At 46.2% G+C, this 13844-nt stretch overlaps 1 protein-coding gene across 8 annotated transcripts in view; it reads right to left on the bottom strand.

Annotated features, from left to right (window-relative positions):
* Positions 1 to 69: 69 nt before the first annotated feature.
* TANC1 (tetratricopeptide repeat, ankyrin repeat and coiled-coil containing 1) overlaps positions 70 to 13844 on the bottom strand; it is a 68021-nt gene continuing 54246 nt past the window's right edge. For all 8 annotated transcript variants that reach the window (XM_064661793.1, XM_064661797.1, XM_064661799.1 and 5 more), the window contains 12 exons: positions 13573 to 13695; positions 12554 to 12790; positions 11771 to 11956; positions 9862 to 9940; positions 7743 to 7876; positions 6899 to 7022; positions 6604 to 6779; positions 5447 to 5579; positions 4590 to 4681; positions 4012 to 4158; positions 3490 to 3590; positions 70 to 2607 (listed from right to left, as the gene is read on the bottom strand). In XM_064661793.1, coding sequence (XP_064517863.1) covers positions 1272 to 2607; positions 3490 to 3590; positions 4012 to 4158; positions 4590 to 4681; positions 5447 to 5579; positions 6604 to 6779; positions 6899 to 7022; positions 7743 to 7876; positions 9862 to 9940; positions 11771 to 11956; positions 12554 to 12790; positions 13573 to 13695 — 2868 coding nt within the window. In that variant the 3' untranslated portion in view covers positions 70 to 1271. The remainder of the gene's footprint in view (positions 2608 to 3489; positions 3591 to 4011; positions 4159 to 4589; positions 4682 to 5446; positions 5580 to 6603; positions 6780 to 6898; positions 7023 to 7742; positions 7877 to 9861; positions 9941 to 11770; positions 11957 to 12553; positions 12791 to 13572; positions 13696 to 13844) is intronic.

The following is a 13844-nucleotide window of genomic DNA, read 5'->3' as shown; positions in this document are numbered from 1 at the left end:
GGTAAGAAATAGCAAAGTATAGGATCTATATCATTCTATCCCATCAGGGACTGCATCTCATCCCACAGGTATATTAAGCATGTTTATTTTGTATGGAAAAAAATACAGTAGCTGTGCAAAAATAGAACTACAGGACAAGACTAATATATGAATTGTACAAAATATCAAAGAACCGGTAAACAATAAATAAGCTAAAGCATAATGATGCAAACTCCAGAAGGACTGGTAGAGCTGGGTACAGGTGCTTACACTGGACACAGCACTGTAACCAAGCACGATGGGCAGGGTGTAAAGCTGAGCTCTCCAACTGAATTGCACTCGCTGCAGCCGTTCCTTTTCACAACGTTCTTGCCAATATAAAACCTTATTTCCTCCAAAAAAACTTCACAGCTTCATCCTGCCATGCCACTGCACGTACACTTTTCCTCAAACTTTCATCTTCACTCCATCCATTTGTTAGGTTTCCCATAAAAACACTCACTAGGCATTTAACTGCTGTACCTTTTCACAAATAAACAATAAATCATTTTGCTTTAAGATAGCACCCAAAGGTGATTAGATAACCTATATAAAGTGCAATTATTGTTAATAGGCCATAATATTGTGTTCTTCAGTGCAATAACCAATATGGTCAAAGCTTCTTAATACACATGCAAATGTCACTCTTTATTTTATTTGATTTCTCCTAGTTACCAAAAATAGTTATATTTACATGGCAAACATGGCTGCTTATAGTTTACTCATACACAAATTATTTATGCTTCCTAAATGTACATCATGCCACCCAAATTACATCCCGCTAGAAAAGTGATAAAATACTATCTTTGATTTAAAAAAATGCATGCATGTACAGATCTGAGTATTCTGCAGCAGATTATCTTCCTTAACACTGCTGTGAGAAGTAAGCACTTAAGCACTGGAGAGGCACAAGTATTATGTGTGAGATGCAACAGAACCAAAAGCCAAGACTGAAGCCCTACATGAAAGGAAACTCTTATTTAATGGTAAAATGTAATGGAAAGGATTTCTCTGCTTGAGGTCCTACTCTGTTGTTGGACAACCCTAATTGACTCTTCCTACAGAAGTCTGTTATTCCAGTTACTGTCACTGTCCTGTGCTGGTAGGAACAGTGTGAAGTGGTTGTATCCCAGTAAGGACTGGCCAGCACGGGCTGTTCCCTCGGAGCCAGCTGTGCCCAGCCAGTGGGTGTTGTGAGAGCAGTCACACCCTGTGCTGAGCCAGGTTTACCCAGTAACTACCCAAAGTAGGATTTATACATTTGATTCAATGAAGGATCGCTTTGGTTTTGCCGTGTGGCTGAGGTGCCCGTCCTGGCTGCTGTGGGACGGGGGTTTGGCTGCAGCATCGGGGTATGAATGAGAACCTTGGCTGGGGGATTTGTCTGGACAGTGGGGAGGGACTGGGCACGGGAGTTCCTCGTGGTCTCTCGCTTGCACACTGCTCTGGTTGCCATCTCCCAGGGCAGCAGCCAGAGAGGGGATTTTGGTTGGGTAGTGTTTCACTGAGAACTGCTCCAAGTTTGAGGGCTGGATGCCCCCAGGAGCAACGTTTGTGGATAATCCATCTGATGCCTGAGCGTGCCAAGTGCGACTGGATTGCATATTTTGCTGCTGGAACCTTGCAGTCTTGTCCATGATTCCCATAAATGGGGTATTGCGGGGTCGGTGCTCAGTACCCTGAACCTGACTCACGTTACTCTCCTTGAGTCGAACATCAGGGCCCAGCCCCTTAACGCTGCCTGAAAAGCTGCTGGCTGAGCTGGCCAGAATCACACTGTTGGATGGAGAGCTTGAAGAGACAGCACTGGGTACAGGGCTTTGCTGCCTTGTGTTACCGAAGTTCATCTGAGCAGGGCCTGTTGACCTGTCTGCAGGTTTAGACTTGTTGGCAAAAGAATGAGAAGAGAGAGTCTTGTGATGCTGTGGATGGGAACACTGGCTGGACATGAACTTCTCACTGCACAGTTCAGCACTGGGATCTGCGGAAACACTTCCAGATGACAGTGTGCTTGTCCCATCCAAATGCTGACTTCTAGAGTGTGGGACAGGCAAGGGACTCAGGGGATGATGCTGCAAAGATGATTGTGCCTTTGTATTACCTTGACTGCTTCCTGGTTTAGATCCAGGCTGGATGGAGCTCAGGTGCTGATTAGTTTTTACAATCTGTGCCTGCTTTGTTGGCTGCATGATCAAGCCTGGCTCTCTCAGGTACTTACTGCTTGTTCTGCTCTGAGGGGACACAGACCGAGCCTTCTGCTGAACACCTTCCTGAAGGGTCCTGCTGAATGAGGAAGCAGCTGAGGAACATTGCAGCCTTTGTGGTGGGGACACAGATTCATCGGGGTGTGACAGTTCATCCTCCCTGTCTTGAGGACTGAAATTCTCCTTCATGCCTGATACAACACCCTCCTCATTATCGGAGTTGTTGGTTTGCTCCAGTAGCTGTGCAGACTGATGTTTCTGTTGCTGTGTTCTCTGCAACTGTTTGCATTCCTCTTCCACCCGAGCCAGGAGACGTTTTATCTCCTGATTGCTGGGACACAGCTGAGCGGCTTCATGTAGGTCAGCAAGAGCAGCAAGTAACTTTCTGTTTAGGGTAAAAAAAAAAACAACAGTGAAGATCCAGAGCAGATCCGAGCCCCACCATTGCCTATTACTAATCCACCTCCACCACTTGCAGAGAAATATTCTGATGTGTCATTTCCTGCTGCAGGTGGTGACAATGTAAGAACTGGATGTTTTCCACCTCAGGAAATTCTTCCCTCTGGTGAACCACAGACCCAGCCCTAAGCCCTTCCTTGAGTGTTGTGACAATCCGTGCAGGGAGGCAGCAGAAGTCTCTGCTGGGAACAGTAGGAACTGACACTTCATCTCACAAGCCCTTCACAGTTACCTCCAGAGTAGGGAACCTGCTGAACTCCATGACTATCTATTGAGCTGTTTAGAAGAGACACTGAACCAAAGGCACCTTTCCCTGTACTTCAGCTATACCTCTATAGTTTGCCATTTTTCCAGACTAGAAGAGATAGTTCCTCCTCTCTCCCCTTGTTTTTTATCTTTAACTGCTAATGCTTCAACATATCCTGTCCTATAAAACCAGCCAGTAATACATGATAAATAAACTTGGTAATAAATAATGCAGTGATAAGGCTGGGTTGCACACTGTTGGCCACATTCTGCTCAGTCATGTGAGCAGCAGACCCATGCAGTCTTACATTTCAAATAATTCCTCTTCATATCAGTTTGTTACTTTCTGGGCTGCCCAGTGATTACCGAAATAAGTATTCAATATTGCTATTTGGGTGTGGTTGGCTTTAACTGATACAGAGACCTAATACAGATGGAAAGTGCACAAAAAATAACTTTTTCTTTGCAAATTCCACATAGAAATAGCAGAAGAGAACAAGTTATTAAAAATGTTAGGTTAAAAAAGAATCTGTGCAGAGAGATCCATAGAATCAAACAGTACCTGCTGTTCCTCTTGGCTCTTGCTCTGGCATAATAGGCTTCGTAACACCTGGGCTTCAGATCCAAGGCTTTGGTAGCAAACTCTTCAGCCATACCAAAGTCCTGGCAATGAACCAAACACCCCAGTTACACCCCAGCAGGCAGAGGGAGCTGCAGGCTCTGGGGCCGTGGCACAGGCTCTGCCTCCCCTGGAAGCACCCACGGCACCAGACTGGGCTGTGTCACAACAAAGGGTGGTGGCAGCATTGTCCATCCAGTCTTTGAAAAGTACCACAGATATGCAGCAGTTCATCATTCCAAAATAACTGGATGACCTCAGACTAGCTGTAATAGATCCCCCACTGCAACACATACTCATCTTATAAATTGCCCATTTGCTAACACAACAAAGCCCCCCAAAGTCAGGGTACAGTGAAAAGGATTATAAAATAGCACCAATAAATGTCCACCCCAGCAATGCAGTAGGAGAGAATTCTCAGATCCCGAAAGCCAGAGAGGCAGCAGAGGAACAGTAAGATCTTACATTTGTTTTTCGGCGACATCGTGACAGGTTCAGGTACAGTGAAACTCTCAGCTCAGTGAAGGCTTTCATTTCCTCTCCAAAGCCTTCCCTGGGGAACTTCCTCAAGGCGTACTGATAGCGCTGGGCTGCTTCCTTCATCTTGCCTTTCTGCAGTTTAGGGAACAAGAAGCTTTTCACAAACTTTTAATATTGCAATACTGTTGCAAAAAAGCATGTTATATTTGACATCTACCAAGAGGTGCCCTTCAAGAAGAAAACAGAGACAGATTTTAAACAAATAAATATACGCAGCATAGGCTATACTGGCAGACAAGCACAGTGAGAGAACTTGCACATTAACTACAGTTTGTGTTTGTTTCTGAACTCAAAATGTTTAATGGTATTAGACCAGGATAATAACATGCATTAATACTACCAGTACCAGAAAAAATCATGTATGATACATGCATTTTATTTTTTTTTAAACAGACCAGTAAAATACCAGATGATGTAGTCGAAAAGGAGGTATAAAGAAATTTTATCTACTTACATGCAGAAGTCCAAGATTCTGTTATCATAAAAAGTACGAATCTACCTACTTTGTACAGTGTATTTCCTTCTTCCATCAGTTTCTGCAGCAGAATCAGGAGGATATCGGGTTTCGAGGTGGCCATAGCCCAGGCTGCATTTCCTGCAAGTTAAATTTTAGGGGTCTCTGACAAAGGGGAAGAAAGTGTGTTTCTGCTTTCAGAGTAGGAAGTGAATCAGCCTAGAGAGCTTAATCCCACTTCAGGAGATATTCCACCTGCGTGGAACTAGTATTCCTGTTCTCATCATCCAGGTGTACACACGTTTAAACTATCCATCCCCTGCCTGCCCCCCTGCCCCACCACTGTAAAGCTCAGGCCTAAGCAAGGACCTGTATTTGGTCATACTTACTATCCAAAAAATATGAAATAACATTTCAAAGGTACTAAGGATTCAGTAATTATCACATACACAACTGCACCATGTACTTGCCTACTGATAATACATGACTTGGACATACATTTTTTTGCCTACCCTTTGCAAAAATGTATGATTCTGTAATTTATTAAAAGAATGTCACTTAAATGTAAAACTTGTTAATCTAATTCATTAACAGTGTCAGACTTATGTATCACTAATAGCGAATCATCATGTTTAAGTATATCATGGCAGAGTAACCACGTACAGAGTGACTCCTCCAGACCTCACCCTCAGCACACATCACAGAAAGGAGCAGAATAAAACTTCTAAAGTAGAGTTGTGTGTGTCTGCCTTTAAAGAAGATTGTTTCTCTTGAGTGGGCATCTGCAAACCAGACAACCAGCAAAAAATCTAGTGTTTCCAGTTATTTAATCTGCTATACAGAAATGACTGCTTCTGGCAGAGCAGAGGGCAGCTGTTTCTCCCAGTACAGGGCAGTTCCACTCACCCAGCTTGGCTCCTTTTCTCAGCAGTGTGACCACGACTGAGGTGTTGCGGCAGCCGATCGCTCTGTCCAGCGGCCGCATCCCACTGTGATCCACGTGCTCTATCATTGCTCCTTTCTCCACCAGATACTGCACCTGGGAAAAGAATGAGACAAGCCTTGTAACATGGCTTGTGGCAGGAAAGGCAGAGCAGTGAAATATTTAAGCTACCGCATATCCTCCTAGAAACAGACTGAGGATGTGCTCCCGAGGCCAGTACAGCACGAGAAATCCACGGAGGGCAACGCAGCATGGGATACCTGGCAGCAGTGGCAGTGGTCATTTTCCAAGGCCATTACTTGCCCAAGTGTGACCAGCAGTGATCTCTGAAGGGAAGAGGCACCAACAGTCCTGCCCAGACCGGTCCCACGACCCACAGCCATGGGCCTGCTCCGCACCTTTTCATTGGCATCATCCCCCCCAGCCAGTGGCTGAGCACAGACTCTGATGGGACCAGTCTGTGAGGGGACATGGCAGCTGGCACTGCTCCAGCACAACCACCTAACAGCAAACATGGGGACAGGACGGAGCCTGGACACCCCTCACTTCCCAGCAGAGTCTGTCCAGTGTCACCTACAAACACTCACAGTGTCAGGAACCCGCCAAAGCCAGTGCAGAACCTGAGGGCTTATTTACAATTTCAAGTTAATTCTGACAAAGGCTGGATGGGACCAAGTGCTACAGTGAGTTCCCTGCATGGCAGCACCTGAAGTGCTGTTCTGAAACAGGACATTGTCTGTGCAGACTCAGAAATACAGATGTGAGTGTGAGAGGCTGCACGTGCTGTTCCCTCTAGTTCCCTGCTGACCTCTTGGATCTGTCCATAATGCCCTTCCTCTTCCTACACCTCTCCCTGGGGTCTCTATTCCATGAAGGCACCACCTGACCAGGACCCTGTCAGGGGACTCCCGTGGGTCTGCAGCATAATTCTGGGCTTCTCCCTCATCTAGAAAATGCTTTCTGAGCAAACACTTGCACTGCAGTTGGGATGTGAGCAGTGTAAGCATCTTAACTACTTCCCCAAATTTTCTTTCCATTTTCCTTGGCAATATTTTTTCTAAGCTCTGTTTTGTATTATGAAAATTTAGTACATGCTTAATTTTTCTATTGTTATACTTACAATATCAGCATCTCCATAAAACGCTGCCAAGTCTAGGGGCGTTCGTCCATTTTTGTCTGTCTGATCAGTTGTTGCACCTTTCTCTACTAAATACTGAACCACTTCCCTGTGGCCTTTCAGACATGCCCAGCTCAGAGCTGTCAGTCCTTCCTTGTCCAGAGAGGAAATAGCTGCACCTGTAAAATGAAAATTAACTTTGTTAGGAAGATGTTCTATTGAATAGGAAAAATTGCCTAACACACAGATGCAGTGTCTGGTGCATCTGTGCAGACTTGATCCACTATTTATTTTCTACCTTCAGAAAGCAGAAATTCCACAGTGCTCAGATGTCCTTCACAAGAAGCCACCATCAGTGGTGTTCGGCCCTGCTTGTCACTTAAATTCACGTCAGCCCCATGCTCCACTAGAAGTTTAGCAACCTGAAATAGAAAATAGCAATTTAAAAATACACTGCTTGTACCAGAGGAGGTTTAGGTTGGATATTAGGAAAATTTCCCCCCAAAGGGTTGCCCAGCCCTGGCACAGCTGTCCAGGGCAGCGGTGGAGTCCCCATCCCTGGAGGGATTTAATAGTGTGGATGTGGCACTTGGGGACATGGGTTAGGGGTGGCCCTGGCAGTGCTGGGGGATGGTTGGACTCGGTGGGCTCAGAGGGCTTTTCCAACCTTACTGACACCATGATTTTATGAAATTGGCAGATTTAGATTTCAGCCACAATATCATGAACTTTTAGAACAGAGGACAGGTGTTATTTACAGCAATCCCTGGGAAATCCCATGCAGCTCAAGCCCCGACTGTTTGCAGTCCAGAGCCTCGTCCTGGCAGGAGTGGCCAGAACGAGGGAGGCTCCTGACTCCAAGGTTCTCTCTCTGCCCAGCAGCAGCTCAGAGGATCTGAAATGGCCTCTGATCTTGGTCTAGGAAATGAAATATTTTAACTCACGAGCTATTTTTCAGGTATGTTACAACCTAAGGCTGTCGTGCAGCCGATGTACTTTTGTGAGTTACGTCAAGTGATACAAAGGGTTCGGAAGGAAAGTCGATGCGAACGCCCATTAGAAAATGTACACGAATGTATTTCAGAACTGGAGGGGGAGGAATCGGGGCCCAGCTCCCAAGGGATCCCCCAGGCTGTGCAGACCTGCCAGTGGCCCTGCCGGACGGCGCAGAGCAGCGGGGGCACCCCCCTCCTGTTGGCTCTCGTCACGGCCGCCCCGCGCCCCAGGAGGAACTCGCACACGTCCAGCTTCCCTCGGCCTGCAGCAGCTGTGAGGGCTGAGAGAGCAGGGCATCAGAGCCTGGGAGAGCAGGGCATCAGAGCCTGGGAGAGCAGGGCATCAGAGGGCTGAGAGAGCAGGGCATCAGAGGGCTGGGAGAGCAGGGCATCAGAGGGCTGGGAGAGCAGGGCATCAGAGGGCTGGGAGAGCAGGGCATCAGAGGGCTGGGAGAGCAGGGCATCAGAGGCTGGGAGAGCACAGAGGGCTGGGAGAGCAGGGCATCAGAGGGCTGAGAGAGCAGGGCATCAGAGGGCTGGGAGAGCAGGGCATCAGAGCCTGGGAGAGCAGGGCATCAGAGGACTGAGAGAGCAGGGCATCAGAGCCTGGGAGAGCAGGGCATCAGAGCCTGGGAGAGCAGGGCATCAGCGGACTGAGAGAGCAGGGCATCAGAGCCTGGGAGAGCAAGGCATCAGAGCCTGGGAGAGCACAGAGGGCTGGAAGAGCAGGGCATCAGAGCCTGGGAGAGCACAGAGGGCTGGGAGAGCAGGGCATCAGAGCCTGGGAGAGCACAGAGGGCTGGGAGAGCAGGGCATCAGAGCCTGGGAGAGCACAGAGGGCTGGAAGAGCAGGGCATCAGAGCCTGGGAGAGCACAGAGGGCTGGGAGAGCAGGGCATCAGAGGGCTGAGAGAGCAGGGCATCAGAGGGCTGGGAGAGCAGGGCATCAGAGGGCTGGGAGAGCAGGGCATCAGAGGGCTGGGAGAGCAGGGCATCAGAGGGCTGGGAGAGCACAGAGGGCTGGGAGAGCAGGGCATCAGAGGGCTGGGAGAGCAGGGCATCAGAGGCTGGGAGAGCAGGGCATCAGAGGCTGGGAGAGCACAGGGGGCTAGGAAAGCACAGAGGGCTGGGAGAGCACAGCATCAGCATCAGCTCTTGGCTGGCTAACCCTTTACACCTCCCCCCGCAGGTGTTACTGTTTCCCCCTTGTTTCAGCTTTTCCCTGTGACCCTCATTGAAAGCTGAAAAGAACAAAGAAAAAAGAAAATACTTTCTCCATCATTATTTTTCCCCCTCTTCCATTTTGCTCAAAATAGACTTTGAAATTAAAATTTTGTTGTTTGTGTTGAAGCCTCACCAGTCATGCCAACACTGTTGAAACAAAAAGGTCTGTGTGTGACTTCTGCAAGATCAGCAAAGGACTTGCCCCTCCGGTTTCTAAAGCAACTCTAATTAGGAAACATATGACAAAGGGAACACCCCATATTTTCTATAAGAAGTGGGTCAAATTGTGCATTTCCTGTTACTCATTTTTTAGCATTTTCAAACATAGTAGATTTTTTTTTAAAATTCCAGTGAATGCTGAAAGTAAATGAAATTACAAACACTGCAGGTAAATTTTTCCTTTTTAACAACAGTATCAACCTGTTCCCTCCTCACTCACTGAAGCTTCACTGTGTTACAGTTACATCAACTGTTTAGAGCTGAACAACTGGAAAATAACTGCTCTAGATATCAAGTATTACTGGCAAAAGACTCTGTCTTGCTCAAAAATCCTTTCAGAAGTTCATTTCCTCGGTGAGTAAAGATTTCCAATGCATTATGCAAGAACTTAAAAAAAAGTACCACTGACAAAATATTAAAGAACAAAATTAACCTAGAAACAGATGTCCAAAGACAGGTCTTTTCCTCCACTGCCTAATCAGAGCAAATGAGGCAACAGCCCAGCATTTCCTCAAAACTTATGAGATTTAAACAGAAGTTCTCAAACAGAGAATCTCATAAAGTTCCATAATGAAACACTGTATTTCCACCATTTTCAATTTAATTAGAAAGTCAGTAATTTACAGTAATTTTAATATAAAATAATTCAATACATGAGATGAATAGATTTAGTAAGTTAAAACTCTATCCTTATAAACTGCATTTTTTTATTAAAACTGGTACGTCCCATCATTTTTATTACAGAAGATTAAATTAAAAAAATTAAACACTCTTTCTTCTTAAATGAGCAACTCTAATTAGGAAAAATATGACAAAGGAAATACCTGTTTCTCCCCACAAGGCATCAGTGTCATTGATATCCATGTCATGGTCCTTTTCAACTGTCAGGATGTAGTGAACCACCTACGAAACCAGGGAGCAGAGATGTGCTGAGCCACAAAAACATCGGTTGTCACTTACAAAGGATAAAAGATGTAAAACAGGAAGTTTGGGATGCTACAGGTAAAGAAAAGGATCTGGGTATTTTCAGGTTGTCTGAAAACTGTCGTATACAATGTATAGAAAATCCTAGAATTTAAAATGCTAGAACATAATTTATTTAAAATTCATGAAACACACAGGTCCTTTTTTCTAGCTAAGAAGAATTGAGCTTCTTAATGTCTTAAGAATAGAGAACCAGGGACATTTTCCAGTAAGTATGATTAATGCCATCTGTTTTGCTGGTATGGAGGAGCTGACTGGTTTCATTTAATCACTGGATAACAAGCAAGAACTTTTACAAGAGTGAAGGAATTATCCATTAATCCCAGTTAACCACAGTTCAGAATCCTCAAGTTTATATTTTAAGACAGCAATGGTTTATATATCATCATATCATATCATATCATATCATATCATATCATATCATATCATATCATATCATATCATATCATATATCATATCATATCATAAATTGACTTCATGTAGGCATTTCTATATGTTAATCATCTAGATAACTTTAAGGATCAGATTCTTGATCTTATATTAATTTAAAAACAGATTTAAAAGAAGTAAATATTGAAATGGCTTTATTGAACAGATTTTGTTTCCATTTTTGGCACATCACTTAATACATGACAGGATGTACTGTCATGTACACACTACTCAGCGTAGTGTGATTTTTATTCAAGTACCTTTACTTACCAATTACTTTTATATCAAGGTTACAATTTATTTTCTCAATGAACAGACAACATACTTGTATTGCCTAAATATCTAAAGCGTTTTGACTATTTGTCATGTGTTTACTTTTAGTGTTCCTTCCCAAATTTCTATCTGAAGTGACATTAAGGTCAAGTCCGTAACCTGACATGTAGATCAGGTAAAAAGTTAAGCATGTGCAACTATATGCAATGTAAAATTTGGTATACTGTGGGAAAAATTCACTGTGAAGTAGATCCACTCAGGTGGATCATTGATACAGAAACTCATCACCACTAGAGGTTTAGGACAACTTCCAAGAACAGAGAGGAAAAACGTAGACAGAAAATACATATAAAGAAATCCTGAAGCCATATTATTGGGTAGCACTGCGACAGCATTTGCACCAGCTGCTAATACAAACTGGGAGAAATACCAGGAGCTTCAGGAATTCTCCCCAAACCTCTTTCAAAAAAGCTGCAAGCACTGTTGCCCCATCCTGCTGAATTCAGGGGACGTGGCAGTGCTGAGCTCCCCTCCCCTGGCAGTGCCCCAGGTGTGATCCTCACCTACCTGGCAGTGCCCCAGGTGTGATCCTCACCTACCTGGCAGTGCCCCATGTGTGATGCTCACCCACCTGGCAGTGCCCCAGGTGTCATCCTCACCCACCTGGCAGTGCCCCAGGTGTCATCCTCACCCACCTGGCAGTGCCCCACGTGTGATCCTCACCCACCTGGCAGTGCCCCAGGTGTCATCCTCACCCACCTGGCAGTGCCCCAGGTGTCATCCTCACCCACCTGGCAGTGCCCCATGTGTGATGCTCACCCACCTGGCAGTGCCCCATGTGTGATGCTCACCCACCTGGCAGTGCCCCATGTGTGATGCTCACCCACCTGGCAGTGCCCCAGGTGTCATCCTCACCCACCTGGCAGTGCCCCATGTGTGATGCTCACCCACCTGGCAGTGCCCCAGGTGTCATCCTCACCCACCTGGCAGTGCCCCAGGTGTCATCCTCACCCACCTGGCAGTGCCCCATGTGTGATGCTCACCCACCTGGCAGTGCCCCATGCTGGCAGCAGCCGTCAGTGCCTGGTGCAGTGCCTGGCGCTTCCGCAGCGCGTCCTGCTCCCGGCACGGAGCCACCCACACCAGCCCCAGCAGGTACTCCAGGATGCCACGGTGCCCTCTCAGGGCACTATGGACCAAGGCACACTGGCCCTTCTTGTCTGCACAGTCGGCCTGCACGAGGGAAAAGGAACATGGGGGGTTAAAAGGTGCAGTGAAAGGCCTGGAGAGGAGACCTGGAGCACTGGGGGAGAGCAGCTGCCACTCCTGCTGTCCAGGGCAGCCAGGGACATCTGGGGAATTACAGGCCAGGCAGCCTCACCTCAGTGGCTGGGAAAGTGATGGAAAACAGAATCCAGAAACCACTGCTAAACACAAGAAGGACAAGAAGGTGACCAGGAGCTGTCAGCATGGGTTTGCCAAGGCGAAGATGAAGCTTGGCCAGCTGGACAGCCTGGGGCTCCAAGGGGATGGGAGGGGGGGTGAGGAGAGCTAGGGATGCTCTCAACCTCAACTTTAGGAGGCTCTGACACTCCTTCAGTAAGACAAATAAGCTGATGAGAAGGTCCTGTAAGTGCACAGTGAGGTGCACCCCAAACTGGCTGAACAGATCTGGCAGAGGGTTGTGATTAATGGCACAAGGAAAATGCTTCACGGAAGTCTGGACTGCCCCCCAGGACTATATCTGATAATTATGTATTTCTGTAATCAACAACAGTTTTCTTAGGCCTGTGCCTGACTCTCTTGGCTGCACACTCTGCACCAGCTCACCTTTGCACCTCTTTTACACAGCAGTGACACGATGTTCATGTGACCGGCAGCGGCTGCGTAACTCAGGGCTGTCATCCCATTTTCTGAAGTTCCATCAATAGCAGCTCCAAATTCTAGTAGAAGAGTGACCACTTCTTCATGCCCAAGGTGCGACTGAACACACAGCACTGGAGCATTATTCAGTACTTCAGTCCTGTAATTCACATTTGCTCCTGCCAAAATCAGCAGCCGACTCACCTAAAATTTAATTTAAACAGAATAATATTTTCCTCAAATCTGTCTGAATTTGACACCTTGATCAGGTGTTATTCTCTAATTTTGATACAGATTTTACTGGCAGACATCAACTTTATCACATATATAGCAATATATGAGTGTAAAATCTGCTCTTAGTAAATAATTACTGTATTACTGACCAACACACTCCCGACAGAAGACTCGTCTCTCCCCTGAAAACTCATTACTCTCATCACAAATACATGTGTGACTGAAGATTTAAGTAACTGTCTCCATTAAGAGAGAATCAGATTGCATAAAAAGCAATCTCAAAAAAAATGAGCAAAGCCTGCGTGTGTGTGTTCACTGACATGCACTTCCCAACCAAAAGGAGCAGCTGGCTCAAAGTCCAGCTCACCAACTTGGATATCCCTATCTGTAATCTGGGGATTCAAAGAACAGTGCAAAGTTATGGCATTTTACATCCTCTCTTCTCACAGCATTCCCCCCTGTTACAACTGGCACATCCCCACAGCCCAGCGAGGCCAGTGGGATGTCTGAGCCCCAGAAATGCACCCACACCCCCCTGTGCTGCAGAGCACGGCTACAGCAGAACCAGGCCTAACCCTTCTTTCCATCAAAACCATCCAGGAAAACTGATCTGGACTTCAACCACAGCTTATAAAAGCACATGAAGGCTTGTCCAGGTGGGAGCAGCTTTTCTGCTAAAACTTCAACACCAACCAGTGGCAGCAGCAGCTCCAGATGAAGTGCTGACTGTATGAGAAGGCTGATTTTCTTACCTTCACATTGGGTGTGTAGATGTTTCTTAGAGAAGCCAGGGCTGTGGACAGTCCATCAGTACTATAACCAATCCACAGGGCTTGGAGATGACTGGAAGAAATTCCGGTCCTTTTACTCAGACCCTAACAGGAATGATATAACAGGAGATCTCTCTATAAGATCAGAAATACTGTTTTGATCTACAACTCAGTATAAGAGAAGTAACAATTTGGTCGTTAGCACTACCAAGTATTTTGCATAAGCTCCTAACAAATTATTCAAGGAAGTCAGA

The sequence above is a fragment of the Pseudopipra pipra genome, chromosome 7, assembly GCF_036250125.1.
Source record: "Pseudopipra pipra isolate bDixPip1 chromosome 7, bDixPip1.hap1, whole genome shotgun sequence".
Classification (NCBI taxonomy): Eukaryota; Metazoa; Chordata; class Aves; order Passeriformes; family Pipridae; genus Pseudopipra; species Pseudopipra pipra.
Note: the sequence above shows the minus strand (reverse complement) of the source record. Positions and strands in the feature narration are given on the sequence as shown.